The sequence below is a fragment of the Camellia sinensis genome, chromosome 11 (assembly GCF_055761805.1).
Source record: "Camellia sinensis isolate YWXY chromosome 11, ASM5576180v1, whole genome shotgun sequence".
Classification (NCBI taxonomy): domain Eukaryota; kingdom Viridiplantae; phylum Streptophyta; class Magnoliopsida; order Ericales; family Theaceae; genus Camellia; species Camellia sinensis.
The window spans coordinates 17769264-17792891 of NC_138971.1; the positions used below are offsets into that span (position 1 = coordinate 17769264).

General features: G+C 42.5%; 1 protein-coding gene across 1 annotated transcript; it reads right to left on the minus strand.

Moving 5' to 3' along the window:
- Positions 1 to 7048: 7048 nt before the first annotated feature.
- On the minus strand, positions 7049 to 10173 carry LOC145802184 (uncharacterized). The gene is made up of 4 exons (XM_082894851.1): positions 9910 to 10173; positions 8297 to 9816; positions 7935 to 8096; positions 7049 to 7766 (listed from the first exon to the last, which is right to left on the minus strand). Exons 1-4 carry the CDS (start codon positions 10171 to 10173, stop codon positions 7049 to 7051), a joined length of 2664 nt encoding a protein of 887 aa, XP_082750977.1.
- Between the last annotated feature and the right edge of the window lie 13455 nt (positions 10174 to 23628).

Here is a 23628-nt window from a genome sequence, read left to right on the forward strand (position 1 = left end):
ACTAACACCCAATCCAAACACAATGCACACAACAACATGCAATGCAACTTAAGCATGCAAATATCCAATGTAACATGAACAACCTAACATGGCTAATGGCATGTACAATGCTAATGCATGCATACTCAATGCAAGTCAACACAAGCATGCAACAATATGAACAACAACTAGCATACACAATGCAAATGGACATGGCATACACAACGCAACGAACCACATGGCATACACAATGCTCGATGGACTTAAACCAAAATGGACTGACCCAGTCATGCCCAAATCAGGGGCCATTTCACACTAAAACTTAGGCACAAAAAGGCAAAGAACATGTGCTCATGCAATGGCTCATCAACATGGCATAAAGGTCAACTCTCAAACACAATGAAGAAGTGACGAATATGAGAGTATGGCATAGGTACAAGCACTGAAATCATCTGCCAAGTGATGTCATATCATGCAAATAGCTCAAATAAAGCATGCCAAGAGACTCGAAATACAAAGTTAGTCAAGGGCTTTACACTACAACCATACCAAGCAATGCTCAAATTACCTAAAGCACTCAAAACAGACCTAAGCTAAGTCAAAATGGTAGCAAAAACAAGCTAAACTCACAACAAAGATAGCAAGAAAGATAGGCTCCCAAATTAGCTCGCAAACACGGCATAAGGGCACAACTCTTAAACACAATGAAAGAGTGATAATCATAAGGACATGGAAAAATTTTATGGTTTGAAATTACCTACCAAATGATTCCATACCATGCAAATAGCTCAAATATGACATGCTAGGGGGCCCAAAGTGCAAGGCTAGCAAAGCCAAATACACCATAGCTATACAAAACCAAACATGAATGACCAAAACAAAACCAAAGAGACCTTAAGCATGGTAAAACAAGGCTAAAAGCTTCTTTGGGTAGAGCCAAAATCATGCTAAAAACATGGATTAAAGCACAAAGCATGTTAAGGCAATTTCATGGAATTGCACTACAAATGCATGAGGCATGCAAGGGCCAACCAAACCAAACCAAAACAGAGTCATGACATGGCAAAGCATCACCAAAAACATGCTGAAATGGAAAGAAAACAAGCTAGAATGACATGCTACTTCATGAAGCATACAAGGTTAGTTTGTGTGATTTACACTACAAGTGTATTATGCATGCAAGGGATGATCAAGACAACCAAAAACAGATCTAAGGCATGCTAAAATAATCCCAAATACATGCTAAGAACATGCCAACACAAGCTTAAAACACATGCTCCAACATGAGGTATATATGGCAAGTATTGAAGACACAACTCTCTTTTTTGGGACCTTAACACACCATTTCCACCACTGAAAATCCTCTAGATTTCAGTGGTGAGAAGGCCAAAGCAAGGTGATCCCAAAGGCTTAAAAGGAAGGTCCAAAACAAGACCAAAACAGGCCTAAGAGGGGGTAGACTACCCCCAACACAAAATGACTTTCAACAAACATTTTAACCAACTTAAAACAAGACTTTTTTCAGTTGAAAGCTAAGCCCAAGTAAGCATGCAAATCGGACCAAGGGAACAACCAAAACAAAGCTTAAAAGGGAGAAAAGAGGTTACCCTTGAAGCACTGCAACAACAGCTTCTTTGTTAGCGAAAAACCAGCTTTTTAGCCCCCAAACATGTCCTCCAAGAACCTCATCTCAATGATGGGGGTGTGTGGTTAAGGGTTGTGGTGTAAAAGTGAAGAACAACACCCTTTTTAGGCACCGAAAATAGAGATATAGAGGGAGATATATGCTTATGCCTTAGGAAATTTTTTGAACCTCTCCCATGGAAAGGGAGAGCCTCACTTATAGAAAAATAAAGGTTCAAGCTTCTTGGAGAAGCTAAAACTTGGTTGCAATCCCTCCTTATGGAGGATACAGTCTGTACCCTCTAGCTGGCACAGCTAGCATCCACACAGTTTGCCAAAATAGGGGGAGACCTGCCGACCACTTAAAGTGGTCGGCCTGCTACTTACAGAGGTCGGCCGACCACTCCAAGTGGTCTCCCAGAAAAAAAAGTGGTCGACAGGGGGAATTGGTGGCCTCCACACTGAAAGCAAGCCAATGGTGGGGTGGGAGACCAGAAAAGGTGGCCCAAAGACCAAGAAAACCAGTTTCCCGACCAGAAAATCGGCTGGCAGGAAGAAAAGTTGTGCCCAAGGGGAAAAACTGGTCTCCCACCCTCGTACCACCTTTCAAGCAAGGAAAACAAGGTTTGTACCAAAATAAACCGACACGGAAGCAAAACGAGAGTTCGGGAGGCAAAGCGCGCAGCCGGGAGCCTCGAAACCCAGCTGTTGAGCACCAAAAGTGGTATACGACCACAAAAGTGGTCTCCCGGACCACAGTGTCCTTCTAGATAAAGGAAACAAGGTGTGGTTCAAAAACCACGCCAGACGGAGAACGTTAAGTGGTCCCGAGACAAGGCACACGGCCGAAGGCTCCAAAACCAAAAACTAGTCTCCAAACGAGAAAAATAGTCTACGACCACAAAGAGATGGTCTACAAGACCTCTCCCTCCCTCCCGGAAGAGAAACAGAGTTTGGTCCTCAGACCGAGCCGAAGCACAAAAGAGTTCAGAGGCCCGAAGGCAAGGCTCTCAGCCAAAACTCCGAAACCTCTGAACGTGCACAACATGCACCATCACCGAGTGTTCAATCGATGATGTCTGAGTCTTACGGTCGGTCAAAAATGGGGTGTCTACAGTTATCCGCATAACTCTTCTGTCTACTTTGAGCAGTTTTTCCGAATAGTTTTAACCTTTTCAGTCGTCAACTGAACAATTTTGGGCCCTAACAATGATTTGTCTCCAATTTCGGCCCACCACACGGGGGAACAACACGATCTTCCATACAGATCCTCGTAAGGTGCCATCTCAATACTCGAATGGTAACTATTATTATACGTGAACTCTACCAACGGTAGATGGGTTTCCCAACTTTCCTGAAAATCCAAAACACACATTCGAAGCATATCCTCTAACGTCTGTATCGTTCTCTCAGATTGTCCGTCTGTTTGAGGGTGGAAGGCTCTGCTAAACTTTAATTCTTTACCCATTGCTTCTTGTAGACTTTGCCAGAATCTGGAAACAAATTTTGGATCTCTGTCTGACACAATTGAGACCGGAACACCATGAAGTCTTACAATTTCATTCACATAGATCATAGCAAGTTTATCTGCATTATACTGAGTCTTCACAGGTACGAAGTGAGCAGACTTAGTCAATCGGTCTACAATGACTGTAACGACCCCAAAATCCGTATCTGAATTTGCTTTATGTCCTTGTGGGTTAATGCCTTTTAATTTAATGATATCTGTTTGAATTGAAGCATTATCTGTTGAGTTACGGCTTTAAAATCGAAATTACCGACCTTTATGGGTTCAGAAATCAAAATTAAGTACTTGAGGGTGTTAATGTGAATTTTTAGAACTATTTAGGAAAATTAATTGGGACTCTAATTTGTCCAATTCATTAATGCATGTTTCAGTGGTTAACTTTGTACTACAAATTGACGGCCTTAGAGGCTTCAGAAACCAGAACAGTGGACATATTTATGATCAACACAATTTTTAGAGTCATCTGGGAGGTTTAATTGAAATTTGATTTTGTATGATTCGTAAGGATGTGTTTGGCTACTCCTAATTGTCATAAGTATTTATATATATATATATATATATGGATGTATATGATGAGGAACTTAACATTTTGAGCCCAAAAATATCTAGAGAAAAGGGGAGAGACATGTGAGAAAGAGAGGGGAGAGAGTTTTGGAGAGAACTCAAAGAGAGGAAGGAAGAAAGAGTAAAATTGAAAGAAGCAATCAATGAATTGGCTTGAATTCATCATGATTATGCAAGAACAAGTGTTGATAAGAACTTAAGGTAAGACTCTCCCTCTCAACACTTGAAGATCACAAGCTAAAGAATGAGTTCTTGGGTTATCTATAATTATATGTATGGGTTTGGTTCATTCAAGCAAGAAGATGATGAATCTTTATACATAGCATGAATTTATGTTACAACTTAACTTCTTGTAAGGATTTTATGGCTCTTAAAGAGACTAGAGAGGATTCTACCATGTGAATGAGTTTTAAACCCCAAATCATGGTTACCTTATGCTTTTGTGTTCTAATTTGTAATCTTGTTCTTGTGATTGAGAAATTGAGTTGTATTTTGGAGTTATGAATTGGAATGGAAGCTAAGAATGTGAAATTTATCTTGTATTAAAGAGTTTTAGGCTTTGATTTACTTGAAATTGAGGTTTGATTTTGAAAAGGAAAAGTTCTAAATTAGACAACTATTTTCGGACTCTGATTTTGCCCAAACCGCACGAGCGGCCATTGGCACTGCACGAGCGGAACATGAAGAAAAAAAAGAGGTTTCATTCTATTTTTGGGTGCTCGATCGGCCGGGTTCTTCCGCTCGAGCGGATTTGGGCCGCACGAGCGGCCAAAGTGGGCGCATGAGCGGCCACCCCTGTTTCAGCATGTACTCGGTAACTTTGAATAAGCATATCTTTTGCATCCGGACTCCGTTTTGAGTGATTCTTGAGCCTAAAATCAAGCCCCGGAAGTTTAGTTTCCATTGGAAGTGGTCTCACTCACAAATTTTAGGTACAGAAATAGTTATGCCTAAATTAGTGAGAGTTGCTCACTTTCTATCTACCGGTTTTGTACCATTTCTTCACTTCAACTATTTTCCTATCGATTCCTCCTATCTTCTGAGGTATGGATTATAACCTATGGAGGACTAATGCATTTAGAACCACCATGGCTATTGATTAAGGAATAAAAAAAAGATTGGTTTTATCCTCATAATCTGCTATATATATTTTGTTTGTAGGTCAAGACGAGGACATCGTTCCACCGCTATCGGAAATCTACCACTATGAGTAGAAGTAGTGTTGTCGAACATTTACTTACCATTAATAATTCTTATTATTATTAACGTTATGTTCCTTGTAAGTGATTATGTTAACATTTATGTTGGTGGGAAATCGGTACAAACTTGTGTGAATATTGAAAGGGCTGGGTACATTGGTCCTACCCTGGAATTACTCTGCATTCCGGTTACATTTAAAGATTATCTGTAATGTGCTATAATCTGTAAATTACTTGTGATTCCGCATAAGAATTGCGTACAGACTATTAATTCTGTGAAGTTAGTTAACAGGAAGAAATCGTGAATGTAAGCCGTGTACCGGGAACATGATATTGAATGGGAACATGACTTTATACGATGCTTAATACATGTTGCTTTATACGTTAGTAACCATTGAGAAATTATGCTAAATATCAGACTAACCTATGAATAACTCAATCCAAGGAAAGAATTGAATATCAATAACATTGTTATGTGACTCATGTTATGATATGAACTGTTCTGACCTATTGATGTAATGGTACCTTTACCTTTGGACTATTGTTAATATTAATGTTCTGCTAATTACGAGACAAGTATGTCGACCTACAAAGAACCATGAGGAAATCTAAGCGCATCCTTGGATCATACGTTTTGTTTATTGTTGATAGTTACTGTTGACATTCCATTGTCTGCGAGCTAGTGGTATTGGTTCATGACAAGCAAATGGGATGTATGTGCATTATGGAACTATGGTATCTACGTATCTCTGGAATGTGGTTACCTTTTGCTAACAATTATCAGCAACGTTCTGTTCAACTTATATTACTGATGGTAATTCATGTGAATAATGGAAAGAATGTATGTACTTTCTGTATGATTATGAAGTTAAAATGTTCTGATGATTTCTGGTATGGAACAAAGTGTTGTACGGAACTAAGTGCTACCACTTTGGTGGGAGCCACCTCTAGAATCCGTACGAGCCAGCTCTTGAGTCCATACATATGTATTTCTGGGCCGCTAGGCCATTCTGTTATCTTTGGGCCGCTAGGTCGTTCTGTTATTTCTGGGCCGCTAGACTATTCTGTTATTTCTGGGCCGCTAGGCCGTTCTGTTATTTCTAGGCTGCTAGGCTGCTCTGTTATTTCTGGGCTGATAGGCCGTTCTGCTATTTCTGTGCCGATGGCCGTTCTGTGTATTACTGGGCTTGAAGTCGCTCTGCTAAGGAAATTGGGCCATGGCCGTTATAGAAATGACTACAGAATGTAATTAATCATTATGCCTCTACAGTTATATGCTTTATTCTTTAAGTTAACCACTGCTTTATTTATGTGTTATTATTCACTGAGTTTTACTCACTCTGTATTTTGTCTGTTTCTATAGGTAATCAACTGGAAAGCCAGTCCGAACCCTCGAGACTTGTCTATCTCTTGTCAACCTCAGTATGTCCAGGCACTTAAGATGGAACCCATGCATTTTGTAAAGCTTTAACTAGGTTTTTGGTTTATGCTTTGATTGTCTGCCTATGGTTGAATGTAAATAACCCCTTTCTTCTTTAGTACTTTGGTATAAATGTGAATGACTGTAACTAAAGCTCGGGTATATGCTTCCTGTGTATTATCTATCTAATGTAATGTTTGCGGTCCTGGCATAGTAGTGGTAGCTCAATGGATGATGTTTTATGTTATTTTATTTTGTTGATGCTTCCGTCCAAGCCCCATATATTACGTATATCAGGTTAAGTATCTGTTTCTGAATAAGTCATGCCCAAAACTTTTAGGGGCGGGTTTGGGGCGTGACAATGACCCATACAGAATTCATACCCTGAGGAGTTCGTGGCAACCCTACAACAAAATCCATGGTAAGATGTTCCCACTTCCATTCCGAGATTGGAAGGGGTTGCAACAATCCTGCTGGTCTCTGATGCTCTGCCTTTACTTGCTGACATTGTAAACATTTAGCGACAAACTCCGCGATCTCCTTTTTCATACATGACCACCAAAAATTTTGTTTCAAATCCCGATACATTTTAGTACTTCCCAGATGCATTGAGAATTTCGAGGCATGAGCTTCTTCCATTAATTTTCGCTTGACTTCTGACACATTGGGAACACATAATCTGCCTTGAAATTTGAGCACTGAATTCTCCAAATTGAATCCCAGTTTCAGTTTTGTCTATAGCTCATCACATATCTTCCTTGAAGTTCCATCTTCCATTTGACGTAGTTTGATCTCTTCAAGTAAGGTCGGTTGGGCCATCATTGCTGCTATTATGGCCTCCTGTTCATGCATCACGAGATCTACCTTCATTTTATCCAATTTAATCACCAACTCCTTTTGCTCGGTAAATAGGTTTGCCAAATTCCCCATATTTTTCCGACTAAGTGTATCTGCAACTGTGTTGGCTTTACCAGGATGGTAATGGGTCTGCAAATCATAGTCTTTAATAAGCTCTAACCACCGCCGCTGTCGCATATTCAACTCCTTTTGGGTGAAAAGGTATTTGTGACTTTTATGATCGGTATAAACTTCGCAGGTAGTCCCATACAGATAGTGTCGCCATATCTTCAAAGCAAAAACTACTACCGCTAGCTCAAGATCATGAGTGGGATAATTCTTTTCATGGGGTTTAAGCTGACGTGAAGTATAAGTGATAACCTTTCCATTTTGCATAAGCACACAACCTAACCCTTTTTGAGAAGCATCACTATAGATTACAAATCCTTCAGTACCAGAGGGTAAGGCAAGAATCGGAGTTGTAGTTAGCTTCGTTTTCAATTCCTGGAAGGCAGATTCCCACTGCTCTGACCATTCAAATGCAACTCCCTTTTGAGTCAATTGTGTATGCGGTATAGCGATTTTGGAGATATCCTGAACAAACCTCCTATAATACCTGACTAATCCCATAAAACTACGTACCTCAGTCACATTGGTAGAAGTTGGCCAATTCACGATCGCCTCAATTTTGGGTGGATCAACAGAGACTTCTTCCTTTGTTATAACATGCCCCAGAAAAGCCACCTATTGTAGCCAGAATTCATATTTTTTCAACTTTGCATACAGTTTCTTTTCTCGAAGTATTTGAAGAATTAAGCGAAGATGATTCTCGTGAGCTTCTGCATTCTTCGAGTAAATGAGGATATCATCAATAAAGACCACCACAAACTCATCCAGATAAGGCTTAAAGACACGGTTCATCAAATCCATAAATGCTGCTGGTGCGCTAGTAACTCCAAAGGGCATAACCAAAAATTCATAATGGCCGTATCGGGTTCGAAAAGCAATCTTCTCAACATCATTAGCTTTAACTTTCAATTGATGGTATCCGGACCATAGATCAATTTTAGAAAAGACCTGTGCCCCTTGTAACTGGTCAAATAAATCATCGATCCGTGGCAATGGGTACTTATTTTTAATTGTTACCTTATTGAGTTCCCTGTAGTCGATACACAATCAGAGTGTTCTGTCCTTCTTTTTTTCACAAACAGAACTGGTGCACCCCAAGGAGACACACTCGGGCGAATGAATCCCTTGTCAAGTAAAGCCTGCAATTGAATCTTTAATTCCTTCATCTCAACTGGTGACATTCTATATGGAGTCTTAGAAATAGGTTGAGTTCCCGGTGCCATTTCAATTGTAAACTTGATTTCACGGTCTACTAGCTCTCCCAGTAATTCTTCTGTAACGACATCCAGAAATTCACAGACAACTGGAATCATGTCAGTATTCCCACTCATCACTTGCCCTTCCAAAAAAATGCATAAATACCCCTGACCCACTTTCTGAATTAGGTTACAAGCCTTTGCTGCAGAAATCAAATAAGGTGGAAAAGTCACCCCATGTCCCTGAAAGGTAAATTTTGATTGTCCCGGAGGGCGAAAACTGATTTGCTTAGTCAAACAGTCAATAGTTGCACCATATTCACTCAACCAGTCCATACCTAGAATAATATCAAAATAAGTCATGTCAAGAGGTAACAGATTGGCATATACCCGGATATCCCCAACTTGAAGTTCACAAGCAAAATAAACAGAAGTACAAATCAAAGAGTCTCCCAAAGGCGAAGACACACACAACATATAAGGCAATACTTCCTCAAATTTATCTAAATTTTGCGCAAATAGTTTTGACACAAAGGAATAGGTTGAGCCAGAATCGAACAATATATGAGCAGAATGACCGTGAATAATAAATGTACCTGACACCACTGTTGCCGCATTTTGCACATCTCCTGGAACCAATGTAAACACCCTGCCTTGTCTCACAGTGTCTTTATTGTTAGCAGGTTTGGCAACTGACTTGGTGTTGGAAGTTGGTGTAGACCCTACTAAACTTGTAACAGCCCTATTTCCATTTTTTTGATTCCTCTGAGGGCAATCCCTTACCAAATGGCCCGTTTTGCAACAACTAAAATAGGCCCCAGACTTCTGATAGCATGTTCCACGGTGCTTCTTTCCACATTCTGAACAAATAGGGGTTGAGTCTGGTGTGAGGGTGGAAGCACTAGAAGTCCCTGAGTTTTGTTTCTTGTTAGGTGGAGTAGTTGACCCCGTTGATAATTGATTGTTCTGCCTCTTTCCCTTCCATTCAGAAATCCGACTCTGAGCAGCAAGGTTTCCCTCTGCGATAACAGCCCTCTCCAACATATCAACATAGGTAGGTAACTCTAACATGTTGACTCTGTCCAGGATAGCACCCCGTAATTCCCCTTCAAATTTCTGTGCCTTCTTATAATCCGTGTCCACCATATGAGGTGCAAACCGGGCTAGTTCTGCAAATTGAGCTTCATACTCTGCAACGGTCTTGTTCCTTTGTCTGAGAGTTTGAAATTCTATCACCTTCTTGTCTCGCATACTTTGAGGAAAGTACTTGTCATAAAACAGCTCCAAGAATTTGTCCCAAGTTAAGCCTTGATGTACAGTTCCTGTAAGCATCCACCACCTCTGTGCTTCATCTTCAAGGGTGAAGGTAGCAAGTTGCACTTTTTGGACTTCGGTACACAGAAATACTTCAAACAGTTTTTCTATTCCCAACACCCATGCTTCAGCTTTCATCAGTTCTATTCCTCCCTTGAATGATGGCGGCTTCATCTTCTTAAATTCCTTCATAAGAGTGATAGTCCGGTCCTCAGCATGAAAATCTTGTACCACAGGCGGAGGTACCGGTGGAGGTGGCGGTTGTGGTTGTGGCTGTTGGTGTTGTTGCCATAAGGTCTCTGCCATTTCCATGATCATTCTCTCCATCCTGTCCAACTGTGCATATGTAGCATCTTCCGGGTCTTCTGTTCTTGTTCTCACCATATTCTACATAACAAACAATTACAATATGCGCAAGAAATAGACAATAGGCATGGTTCAAAATTTTTAGCATTAGCTGAATACATTTAACGTTGCCATCGATCTTTTCATATGCTTTCAGAATGTTATGCATGATGCTTAAGTCTTCGCTAGACATCCTAAAGCTCAATGGATTCGTGTGTGAGATAGCAACTTGTGCTCTGATACCACTTGTCACGCCCCAAATCCGCCTCTAAAAGTTTGGGCATGACCTATTCAGAAACGGACACAAATTCTGTTTACATAAACTATGGGGCCTGAATGGAAGCATTAATATCATAGAAGAACATAAAACAATATCCATTGAGCTACCAATACTATGCCAGGATCACAAACATTGCATAAGGTAGATGAACATACAGTGACATGCATTTGAGAAATTAGTTATGTACATATACATATACAGACCCAGCCCCTTGATTGGGCGTATAACAAAAATGTTGGTGAAGAAAGGGGTTATTTACATTTCAACCTTAGACAGGCAACTAGAGTACAAAACCAAAAGCTTAGTAAAACTCCCCAAAAATGCACGGGCTTCCTCTAAGTGCCTGGACACAATGAGGTTGACAAAAGAGAAACGAGCATCGAGGGTTAAGGCTGACCTCCAGATTGATTACCTACAGAAGCAAACAAAATACAGAGTGAGCCAGGCTCAGTGAATAATAGTACTTAAACTTAACATTAGATAAACTTGATTTATAATGCATATAGATGCGTAGGCATATGTTTAATCCCATTCAGTAAACATTTTCAGGACGGCCTCAGGCCCAGATTTTATTCAGAGCGACTTCAAGCCCAGAGATATAAAGAATGGCCTTAGGCCGGACAGATTTTACAAATTAGCTGTAGGCCTAACAGATTCCACAGATTGGCCATAGGCCTAACAGATTTCACAGACTGGCCATAGGCCCAGATATCATCAGAGCGGACAGTTTCAGAGTCATACAGAGTTTCAGAGTTATATGAAAGTACACACATCCTATGATTCATTCATGTAAGTTAGCATAGTTGATATGCGATAACAGAGTGCGAATGGCAATTATTAGCGACAAGTACAGTGTATTACTACAGTACTACTACTCACAGTGTTGTGGCGGAGCGCTGGTTCCTCTCGGAGTGTGTCTTACACACATACATAAGTCACATATTAATGTTTTTCCTTGTTAAACCATTTCCGGACTCTCTTTGCTTCAATGAATTTATAAATATCAAAAAGACACCAAATACAGATTTAAAAAATATTAGAGGGTCAAGCACGTAAAACGGAGCGAACAAAATTCTTCAGCATGGGCCGCACGTGCGGCTGTGAGCCCCGCACGTGCGGCAGTTGGTCCCGTACGTGCGGCTGGTAAGCCCCGTACGTGCCTTTCTAGCAATAGCCAAAGACCGAAACTGCTTTATTTCCCGCACGTGCGGCCATGACTCCCGCACGTGCGGCAATGCTCCCGCACGTATGGCCACGACCCCCGTACATGCAGCGATTTTCCCTGTGTGAGCAGTCCGAAATTCAAGCAAAATCCAATTTTTGGTGGGCATTTACAAGGCTCAAAATAGACTCATTAATTGCTACAACATGGTTCAAAGATCATGTAAATAGAAGGTACAAACATATAACAATTTCAATATGGATTAGATCTTCACTACTTTCACTCACCATCACAATTCATTTCCTTCAAGATCTAAATACATACATATATCTATCTCACACATAATTGGATGCAAGCATGTAGAATCAAGAATATGATGTAATTTCCTTTATATGGTTCAAATTAACACAAACAACCACATGATGAAAACACCTACTCAATTCTATAAGTGACATATACACACACACACAACAACACAAACCTTAACTTCCATGAATGCCCAAGAAATTCCTATCCATATACAAGGGAGGAGTTAATTAAGGTGAAATCTAATACCTTGAGCTTTAAAATCCCTATAAACCCTCTTAATTTTCTTCCTTGAAGGACTTCCCCTCTTCCTCCCCAACTCTACTTTCCTAACCCTCTCAGAACATATTTGAGTTCAAGTTCCTAAGTCAAATGTCTAGGGAAACAAATAAAAAGTGAATAAAGACAAAATTTAATGAGTTTAATCATTCCAAATTGAAAATTTACAAAAAAATCATAGTATGACCTAAAAATTACGTTGATCACAAATAGAGAATCAATTTCAGATAATTAAGTATCTAAGGCTTCCAATTTCTGATTCAAACATTATGATTGTGACAGATTTTTCTCTTATTAAACAGATATGCACCCATTATCATAGGATTCACTTAATTAAACTTAATTTCACATAAAGTTTCACAATAAGCATTTAAACACACAGAATATGGGACTGAAAATATACCAGAAACACACACGAGGGTCAGGTTATTACAACACTTTTGCCACTCAGGATGAGGGCACTCTAAATCAAGGGGCAAGCTGAAAAAAGGGATGTCGTACTAGAAATGTTCCTTTTAGCTCTAATCCTATACTCGGATGAGATCAGTAAACCCGGTCAGCGCCTACGAATCCCTTTGCTGGTGCATCCAGCAAAACTCCACAAACCTCGAAGTACCCACCCCGTGGCCAGAGGGTCTTCAATCCCCTCTACATGACTTTGTCGAAAGCTTTCCGAATCCTTATAGGACAAGGCCATCTCAAGCCCCTAGAGCTACGGCCATTACCAAATAACCTCCCTCCCTCACACAACTCGGCCAATTACTGTGCCTTCCATCAACAAGCCGGCCATGACACTGACATATGTTTTCATCTTCGCCACAAAATACAAGATCTGATTGATAACAAGGTCATTGTCGCGCCGGGTCCTTCAAAGTCTATCGACACTGGATCAGTGAACTTGGGGGATAATATGATTATGTGATTGGGGGATGAACCACCTGCGGATGGTGCCCATTTTTACTCCAGATATGGGATGGCACGCACTGTTTTGAGCAATGTGCAAATGTGTGTTATTTTACTTTCTAACTTGTGTATTGAGTTAGTTTTGTTGTGTTGTGTTGAGTATGTCTTGTTGTATCGAGTCAGTCCTGTCGTGTTAGAGTCGGGTGATTTCAGGGGTGTTACCTCGGATATCACTGTCTTGTTTTGTGTTTGTGTTTTACACTCTTTCTTTCGCGTCTGTTTCGGCCATTGAGCCAGTTGCGCCAGAAGATTTGAATGAAACAGTAGTGATTTTCACCCTTTTGCGTCTGCTTCTACCATTGCACCAGTCGTGCTAGAAGATTTGAATGAAACGGAAGTGCATTTTCACCTACATTTTCTATGCCTTGAAATCATTGCATTGACCTAAGTTTTTTAAAACTTTTTTTGAATGCTGTGATGAAAACAAAAAGGGAGGAATTCCTCGGGATTAGTAAAAATTTGATCAACTAAGAAGAAAAGAGGCATGCTAAGCCCTTAATGAATGAGATCATGTTTGTTAATGCGAGTATCGAGAAGGATCCTGGCTTGATCCAGATTGGTTCTACATTGTCTGCAGCGCAAGCGACTAGTCGCTTTCTTAAAAGATTTTTAAAAAATGTTTTGCACGGTCTTGTGAAGACTTGTGTGGAATCACTCATGAGATTGTGCAGCCCAAGATCGCTCTTAGCCTCGAGACTCGACCCCTTTTGCTTTTAAATCGTGAACTTGGATTCAGAATGTTCAACGATCAACCACAATGTGAGGCTTGTATGGCCAGATTTGAAGCAGCCCATGAGCTAGGGGCCGTAAGGTCGTTTGACATCAAAAGAGGCCCGCCAGGTCAGATTCGAAGCAACCCTCGAACTAGGGGCAAGAAGGTTAGATATGATCAAAAGAAAGCTTGTAAAGTAGGATGAGAAGCAGCCCTTGAACTAGGGGCAGGGAAAAAAATGTCAGATGTGCTCGAAGGGTAAAAAATTGGGACATTTCTCCAGCTAATGAAGATCAGTAAGAAAGCCAAATCCCAGAATGAAGGAAAGAAGAAAGTTTTGTTAAAGGACAATCGAGTTCTTATCCACAACACTAGGGGCAAATTCAGCCCCAATTGGATGGGCTCCTGCATCATTGTAGGCACCCCATTTTTGACCGGCCTTAAGACTCAGACGTCATCGATTGAGCGCTAGATGATTGCACATGTTTGTGCTCTTTTCGAGTTTCCAGAGTTTTCGGCTGAGTTCCTTGCCTCCGAGCCCCTGAACTCTTTGTGTTTTGGCTTGGTTTGTACACCATGCCTTGTTGACCTTGCCTGGAGGGAGAGAGAGGTCTGTAGACCACTTTTTGTGCTCGTCGACCACTTTTCCCACTTGTACACTAGTTTTCGATTTCCAAAGTCTTTGGTTATGCGCCTTGTCTCGGAACCTCTTAGCGTTCTCCGCTTGGCTTGGTTTTTGGACCATGCCTTGTTGCCTTTTCCTAGAGGGAAACAGAGGTCTGTAGACCACTTTTTGTGGCTGTAGACCACCTTTCTCTCTCGTAGACCACTTTCTATGCCCGTAGACTAGTTTTCGAGGCTTTCAGCTGCGTGCCTTGTCCAGCGGACTTTTGTCTTGCTTTCTTTTCGTTTCTTTTTAACAAACCTTGTTTTCCTTGCTTGGAGGGTGGAATAAAGGGTGTAGACCAGTTTCTCCCCCTGAAGACCACTTTTCTTCCCCGCCAGCTAGTTTTCTGGTCGGCCAGCTAGTCTTGGTGGTCCAAAGGTCTTTGGACCGCCAAAAGTGGTCGGCAGCCATGCCACCACCTTGCCTTCTTTGTGCAGACCACCCCTCCCCCTTGCCGACCAATTGGTCTCCTTGCAGACCACTTTTTCTGGTCGGCCAACGAATGCAAGTGGCTAGCCGACCATTTCAACTGGTCGACAGCTTTTCTGCACTTTTCTGCAGATATTTTTCTTGCTAGTTGTGCCAGTTGTTGGGCACAGAAAGCATCCTCCATACACGTGTATGGAGGGATTGATTATAGCTTCAAGCTTGTTGAACATGCTTGATGCTTGATTTTCTTTAACAGGCTGCCCCCTATCTCTTGTCTCAGGTTCAGAAAATTGCTTAGGGCATATGCATATAACATATATCTCTATATTGCTCCTTTGCTTCATATTTGTGCTGGAAAGTGCATTTTCTTCACACTTTTGGACACAAACACATAGTGAAACACCTTCAATCTTAGACTGAGGTTCTTGGAGGTTTGTTTGGAGCTCAACGCTTGGTTTTTTCCTCAGAAGTTGCCGTCTTGCTTTGATTTTTCAAGGGTGAGTCTCTAATCCTCTTAAGGCCTTGTTGTAGTTGCTTACTAGGCCACCCTTGCATGCTTATTTTGGCTTGACTTTCAACTGCGAAAAGTTTTGATTTTAAGGGCTTGAAATGTTTGTTTGTGGTCTCTTTAGTGTTGGGGGTGGTCTACCCCCTTTTGTGGTTTGTTTTGTCTTATTTTGGGCCATCACTTTAGGCCTTTGTGATCACCTTTTCATGACCTTTCTACCACTGAATTCCAGAGGAATTTCGGTGGTGGAAAGTGTGTTTTGAGGTCTTAAATAGGAGGGGGTTGTCCCCTCCCTCCTAATCTCTTGTTTGTTTGTGTTGATGGTTCATCAAAGGAGAATGCAGATCTATCTTCTTGAAGCTTTGTTTCAGCACTTTTTTGTGACCTTTTAGACATTCCATGACTCTCTTTTTGGTTGTCTTGGTCACCCCTTACATGCTTCTTGTAGGTGTGGTGTAATCCTACTTGAAGCTTTTCAAAGTAGGATGCCTTTCTAGCATGTTTTGGTGCTATCTCAGCATGTTTTTGGTGTTGTTTTGCCATGGTATAACTCTGTTTTGGGTTGGTTTGATAGCCTCTTGCATGCTCCTTGCACTTGTAGCTCAATTCCACTAAACTAGCTTAACATGCATCATGCTTTAGACCATCATTCCAGCTTCTTTTTGGCTCAACTCTAGGAAGCTTTTACTCATGATTTACCATGCTTAAGCTCTATTTTATGTTGCTTTGGTCATGCATGTGTTGCTTCGTATAGCCATAGTGCATTCTAGTTCACTAGCTTTAAATTCCCAAGTCACTGGCATGCATTGCTTGGGCTATTTGCATGATTTGGCATCATTTTTTATGAGATTTCCGAGAATGTCCCACTGCCATGTCCTCACATCTTTCACTTTTTCAATATTTTGGAGGGTTGGTGCTTTATGCCTTAAGTATGAGCCAATACGTATGCCATCTTGCCTAGCTCTTTGGGCCACCATTTCAGTGTGTATTTTGTCCTATTTGCCATGATACAACTCTGATTTTTCTTGGTGAAGTCATCTCATGCATGGTTTTGGTAGGTATAGTGTAATCCTCCTTATTGGCCTTGCATACTCCATGCTCCATGCCCTTCATGCTAGTTTGTTTTGGCTATACTCCGTGCATGTTTAGCCTTGATTTGACATGCTCTAGGACTATTTTGAGTTGGCTTGGCCATGTGGTTCATGTATTGCATAGCTGTAGTACAATTGGCCTTGCAAGCCTTGAGTTTTGAGCACCATAGTATGACATACTTGAGATGTTTTCTTGCCATGACATCATTTCACATGATATTTTAGTGCATATAGTGTTGTCACACTTCCATGTTTGTCACTTCTTAATCATGTTTGAGGGTTGTGCTCTTATGCTTAGTTGATAGGCCATTGCATGAGCATTACCATCTTGCCTTTCATGCCATCATTTCATAGCATTTTGGCCACTGTTTTGGCATGAGTTAGGTCTGTCCATATTCGGTTTAAGTCCATTGAGCATTGTTTTGCGTGTCTCTTGTGAGATACTCTTTGCTAGCTTTCATGCTTAAGGACTCTAGCTTGCCATGGGCATGTTGTTTGCATGATGTTTTGCATTTTGTTACGTTGCATTGAGTTTGTATGTTGACATATTGCATGTTGTTTTACATATTGTTGCATTGAATTGTGTTTGCATGTTGTTGCATTGCATTGTGTTTGCATGCCATTAGCATTGATAGGTTGACCATGGTTGTGTTGTGTTGTATTGTGTTTGGATAGTGGGTTAATCCAAACATGAGAAACAAGGGACGTTTCATACTTGAAGTGATGAAACGTTTCATACTTGAAGTGATGAAACGTGCCTCATTTCTCGGTCACCGACGCTCTTGATCATGCATGATAGGGTTTAAGGCCCTTATGTTTTATTTGTGCATTCATTGACATTGAATTGTGCAAACTTGGCTTCTCGGCCATCGTGCATCGCGATGCTTGGTTAGTGGCCCGAAGGTCAAGAACCGCACTCCCTTGAGCTTAAGAAATGATAGGGAGAGTGGTTATGCACGTATACCTTGCAAATACACTACTGTGCCCCTTCTTGTTCTCTGTTGCAGCAAATTGGAGTGTAGCAGAAATTTATGGTCGGTAGACCAGAAAAAGTAGCTGACCGACCACTTTTTCTAGTCTGCAGCAAGTTTGGGTGGTCGGCAGGTGGTCTACACCACCCTTTTCTGGTCGACAGCCCTCCTTGAGGTTCCCATATTGGAGTAGAAGCTATCTGGAGGTTTGTACAGTGATCTGAAATCAAAATGCAAACAGAGGCAAGTTGGGGCATAGCGATGGATTTCCGAACGAGGCGATCGAGCACGCATGCACTTCTCGCCTCGAGGCTCCTATTTTATTGCTTTGCTTAGCCAGTTAGCTATTTGGTTTTGTACTTAAGTAGTTAATGCACTTAGCTATTCATTTGTGTTTGTAATTAGTTAACTTGTTAGTTAATTAGCTTCGTTTCGTAATAATTAGTTTAATTAGCTTAGACTAGCTAGCTAGCTTATTATTCGGACCCTCCGTTGGGAGGGCACAACCGTTGTAATAAGTGTGCGTGTGTGTGATACATGTCTTCCAACCCCCATTTATTTCTCCTTTTTATTTATCAGCTTTCGATGGTTAGTTTTAGGGCATGCTTCAATTAGCATCCCTATGCTCACATGTTTGCATCATTCATCTGTATTGCATGCACTGGGCTCGATGCATCATACAAACTGCATTGTATTTCAATACCAATTTGAATACATGTCATCAAGTCGCATTCACATGACATCTTAGAATAGTCGAGCCTATCTTAGTTGCATTTTTTCATGTGTTGCATTAGGCATTGTTGACATAGCTAGGATCATGCATTGATTTCTAACATAGCTTTTATTTTGGCTCGGAGTACTAGGTAGGCTTTTACACTTTAGCATCCTTGCATGTGTGTAAGTGACTGCCATGATAGCATGTTTACCATGAGGCTAACTGCTTAAGTGTTTAACTATTTGAGTACCTGTGGGTGAAGGTTTGATTGTCTGAATTGGAACAACTCGATGATTGTGAGTTTTAAGCCCACTTGAAGTGGCAAAATCATGCTTTTCTAAGCTCACTTGAGGGTGGCAAATCCGCGTCTTACCCTACTTGAGAGTTGCACCTTCAAACCACTTTAAAAAAAAACATGAGTTGTTTTGTTCTAATTCGCGTGATTGAGTCTATACTTGTATGCTGTGCGCATCAGATAGTAAGCTAGCTAATAAACAGGATTAAGAACACATGTGTTTTCAAAAACAATATATCATGCTTAGTAGAGGCCGATCTTTGATCGGGCGAGCGGGGGTGCTCATTGCATGACATTCCCTTCTCGTACCCAAGTTCCCGAGTCGAGGCAACTTTAGTGATGACGGACACATTGCCTTAGCCACGAGTCAAGGTTTCTTAAATTTCCCAAAAATAAAATATTTAGGTGGCGACTCAGAAATTTGGCAAAGCAGCCCATGTTTGGCACTTTTTTAAAATCAATTTTCCAAAACGATTTTCCGGATTTGGACTCTTTGGTGATTTATCAGTCTTACATTGCACTTTGTGAGATTAGATTCAGAATTGTGACAGGAGTCCGAACTGTACTAGCTAAGAACTACGATTCGCGCCATCGCGCGCGGAGCGGAGTCGGTCTACAGTTTCTGGTGACTCTGCTTGGGATTTAGAGAACTTGACTCGAACTCAGGATATGTTGTTTTGTTTACACTTATGTGCTTCTTTGCCTTGCATTTGCATTGGTGTGCCCAGGACACCGTGTTTGCCGTATGCTATTCCTGAATGGTTTGCCGGAGGCTTGCTTGGAAAAGCATGCCATAAGGCTGACCAGTTGCGGGCTCTGCCACAACGGGGGAACACAAACCTCAGTTTTCACCGAGGCACCCTTTTTAACCATTCGACCTAGTGCATACCGGAATGCATGGTGACCATTCCAAACTAGGACAGGTTGCTTACCCGATTGTAGGTTGCTTGAAACCACTGTGTGTGTAGTGAAACCCTAGCTCTTGACAAGATAGGACAAGGAAACCCTACCCTTGCATAAGGGTGTTTTGGCTCTCACTTGCTTGCTATGTGCTTTTTGAGTGTGTCTCTATAGAGAATGCATGTATAAGTTTGCAAGTCTGGGTATCAAGTCCAGCGGGCATCAATATTTTGGGGGAATCAGTTTTACCTAAGGGTATTAGATTTGAGGCAGCGATTTGGGGACAACAATCAGTGTTGAGAATAGTGTGTTCAGCTTACAAATGCCAACTGTGTGTTGTCTTTATTTTAAGCTGAAATGCTGTCCGTTTTTCTGGTTGTTTATTTCCTTATTATGCTTTATTTATCTTTTTGCAAGGTAGTTTGTATCATTGCTTTCGACCAGGCAGATATTCCCCAAGCACTCTAGACTAGAGGTCGAAGACTTTCCCGATTTGAGGATCTAGTTGACGGACAACCTGTGTTTGTGTCATTACCCCCGGTTACAAGACGGATGTCATCCAGGCACAGATCATCAGTACAATAGTCAGTTCAGAGGTCTTTATCTACCCCACTTGTGCATAGTAGGGATCGGAGTTCTGTTTCTCCTGCAGAGAGGGAACGTACACTGGTTCAGTCAGATCCATACTTTACAGTGGAAATGCAGGAGATGATGTGTCAGCTCCAAGAGACTATGTAAGCCATGCAGCGAGATGCTACCCACCAGACAGAGTTTGCCGTACGTCTGGCTTAGGTTGTAGCCCAACAAACAGAGTTGATTGCTAGACTTCAGCAACAATAGCAACCGCAACCACAATAAGCCGGGGCATCTGCTTCGCATCCACCCCCACCCCTACCAAGAGTTCCAACACTTGGGGAAACTGCAAACGTCTCGGAAGATACGAACCGTCCAACAGGGCAAGCCCCGCCACCAATTCTATCGTAGATTTCAAAGGCACCAGCCTTCTCAATAGATACACCGTTTGAATATGAGATAGGCCCAACCGATCTGAAGGTCAGTAAGCTTGAAAAGTTATTCAAGAGGGCTCAAGACGTGAATTTCATTCCAGACATAGAGGATGGATACACAGATTCTGCAGTGACTTTGCCAGACCGGTTTAAGATGCCACATATAGACCGTTTTGACGGTTCTGGGGACCCCAGGGTTCATCTGAGGTTGTTCTCGGATATTTTTGGCCCAATGGGCTTGACGAGACTCTAGAAACTCTCACTCTTCGGCTGGACCTTGTCGGGTGTTGCCGCCATCTGGTATGCAAAATTGGAAGATTCTGTCAAGAGAAGCAGCGAGGAGATGGTTGAGGCCTTTGTAGCTCAATACTCCTATAACACGTAAATCGAGATCACAACTTGTGATCTCGATAGAACTAGAGAGGAGCCAAAAGAGGGCTTCTCTGACTTTGTAACCCATTAGAGGGCCAAAGCTTCTATGATGACCACCAGACCGGTCGATAAGGATTAGATATTGATGATTGTGCGCAATCTCCAACCCAAGCTAATGCAAAAGATGATAATCTTACCCCTCCATACCTTTCCTGATTTACACGAGATTGGGGTACAGATTGAGGATGCAATGAAGCAAGGTCTGATTGACCACGAAAGAGAGCAACCCAAGCGGGGCATTTATACGCAGTTCGAATGCAGGCACGAGTAGTGCTGCAGCTGCCAGAACTTTCGATGTGGGTATGGTTACCACCACCACAACAAAAACAGCAACCCCATTCACCGATGCATCCGGTACCAGCTCACAAACAGCCAGATATCCACCCCGAGGACGAAGAACCTTTACTCCACTATAGATGCCCCTGTCCAAAGCTCTGGGGGTTCTAATCAGGAAAGGGCATTTGAAGCCACTAGAGCCGCGACCATTACCAGACAAACTTCCTCCCTCCCATAACCCAGCCAAATACTGTGCCTTTCACCAACAACATGGTCATGACACCGACCAGTGCTTCAGACTGCGTCATGAGATCCAAGATCTCATTGACAATAAGGTGATTGCACCTCTAAAAAAACCAAATGTCACAGCCAACCCCCTCCCACCACATAACCAAGCTCCACCGCCCAAACACATCAACCTAATCCTATTCCATACGACCCGAGTATATGCATCACACCCTCCTACTTACCCAAGCCTGAGGTGTTCATCCTGGACAGCACAAACTTGTACATGTGGAGCACCTCCCAAACCCAACCTGAACCGATGGTGGTAACTATCGAAGATAGGATTGGGTTGACTTTGGAGGTAGATGGGAATATTGATTCAGAGCCTGAGCGCTCTCGGAGCTTTACATACAACCCGAGTGGTTATATCATATCGTCGGACCAAGTTAAGCCGTGGGTAGAGTTACCAGTTGGGGCAGAGATCAGTATGGTTCGGGAGAATGAACCTGGTCAAGGGTTAGATGACCTAACAGAGCTGGAAGAGGGGATTGCAAATCTACAGTTCTTCAACGAGTAGGACTTAGGGGATGTGGACATCAACTGGTTCAACTTGGATAGATCAACAGAGAATACAGGGTGGCTTAGTGACCAGCCAAATGTTGTTGAAGATCCTCAGCCAGAATAGGGGCAATTAGAAGCCAGAATATCAGCAGTGGCCAGAATGGCCAAGAATCAGGAGGGTTCGTCGGAGGGCACCGGTGTTAAGAATTTTGCTCGGGATCTGGGCAGTTTGAATACAATGGACACTGAACAGAAGGCGGCACTGAAGCGGCTTGAGCAGGAAAAGATCGAGGATCTTGAGAGGGACAAGAAGGCCAAAGCCCTTGCTGGGACGAAATGTGCTGTGAGCACAGGAACAGTTGCAACGGGACCGAACAGCTGTCTGTCGGTCATCGACGGGATGTGGTGGGAAGACGACGACTTACGTCTTGCACACACCGACGAAGATTGGGGGCGAAACCAACCGGATGACACCTGGCATGTGGAGGAGGTTGATCACATGACTAGGAGTGGGCTGTATTTCAGGCCCCCACACTTGGATCAACCAGGGGCGTTCGGAAAGGACCAAGAAGCAGAGAAACAGAAAGAAAAACTGCTCGAGGAGAAGGTTGTGCTGAAACAGATTAAGAAAATTCAAGCAGACATCTCCATCTGGGGACTGCTTATGGCCTCAAGAGTTCACAGATAAGTTGTCCTTTCTACCATGGACAAGACGAAACTTTCAATTGATACCACACCCAAGCAATTAGTAGGGTTGGTTTTCCCGACAGGAGCTTCCTCGACCTTGACCTTCACTCACAAGGAACTGCCGCCTGAGGGCTCAAATCATAAAAAACCGCTCTATATCTCTGTCGAGTGTAGAGATAAATGGGTACCGGTAGTCCTTGTTGACATTGGATCTGCTATCAATATGTGTCCGTCGAGAACGACATATGCTATCGGGTTGAAGCCCGCGGATTTTGTGCCTACGGCTCAGGTGATACGGGCCTATGATAATACCAGCCGAGAGGTGATGGGGACTGTACAGATTCGGACTCAGGTTGGTCCGGGGCAATGGGACATTGAGTTTGATGTCTTGGACGTTCCCAAAACCTTCAATTTACTCCTGGGGCGGCCGTGGCTACACTAGGTGAAGGTTGTCTCTTCCACCCTGCACCAGATGCTGAAGTGCTCCCATGGGAAGGGGATGGCAATCGTTTTGGGAATTCTTCAATCCATTCACCGCCAGAGGTTTCTACAACAGTTTTGGAGATTGTAGCATGGCGCGGAGGATGTGTTTTTGTCAGGATTTACCCTGGCTGAGGCCCGAGTTGTAAAGAATATTCTAGCTGTTAATGAGGGGCTATACGTCAGCGCACAGTCTGTCTACCTTATGAACAAGCTTCAGCACATCCCCGGGATGGGATTAGGGCAAAGTGGCCGGAAAGGCACTGTAGCATCGGCCAAAGTGCCAGAGCCAAGCAGGCCGGGAAGCATTATGAGTTGATGCACTGACCTATCTAGGGTACCCTGAACGGACGCTTTGTTCGGGAGGGAGAAGACTTCCCGTTCTGTGGCTTCCTAGAGCCATGGCCAAATGCAGAGAGGCGGCGCTTGCCGGGATTTGAGATTTTCTTTGACTTGCAATTGTCTGGGGATGATGTTACCGCAGAGCAGAGAGACCCACCAGCTGAGGCTGAGTAGTGGAAGGGGGAGGATTCCGTGAGCATAGAAAC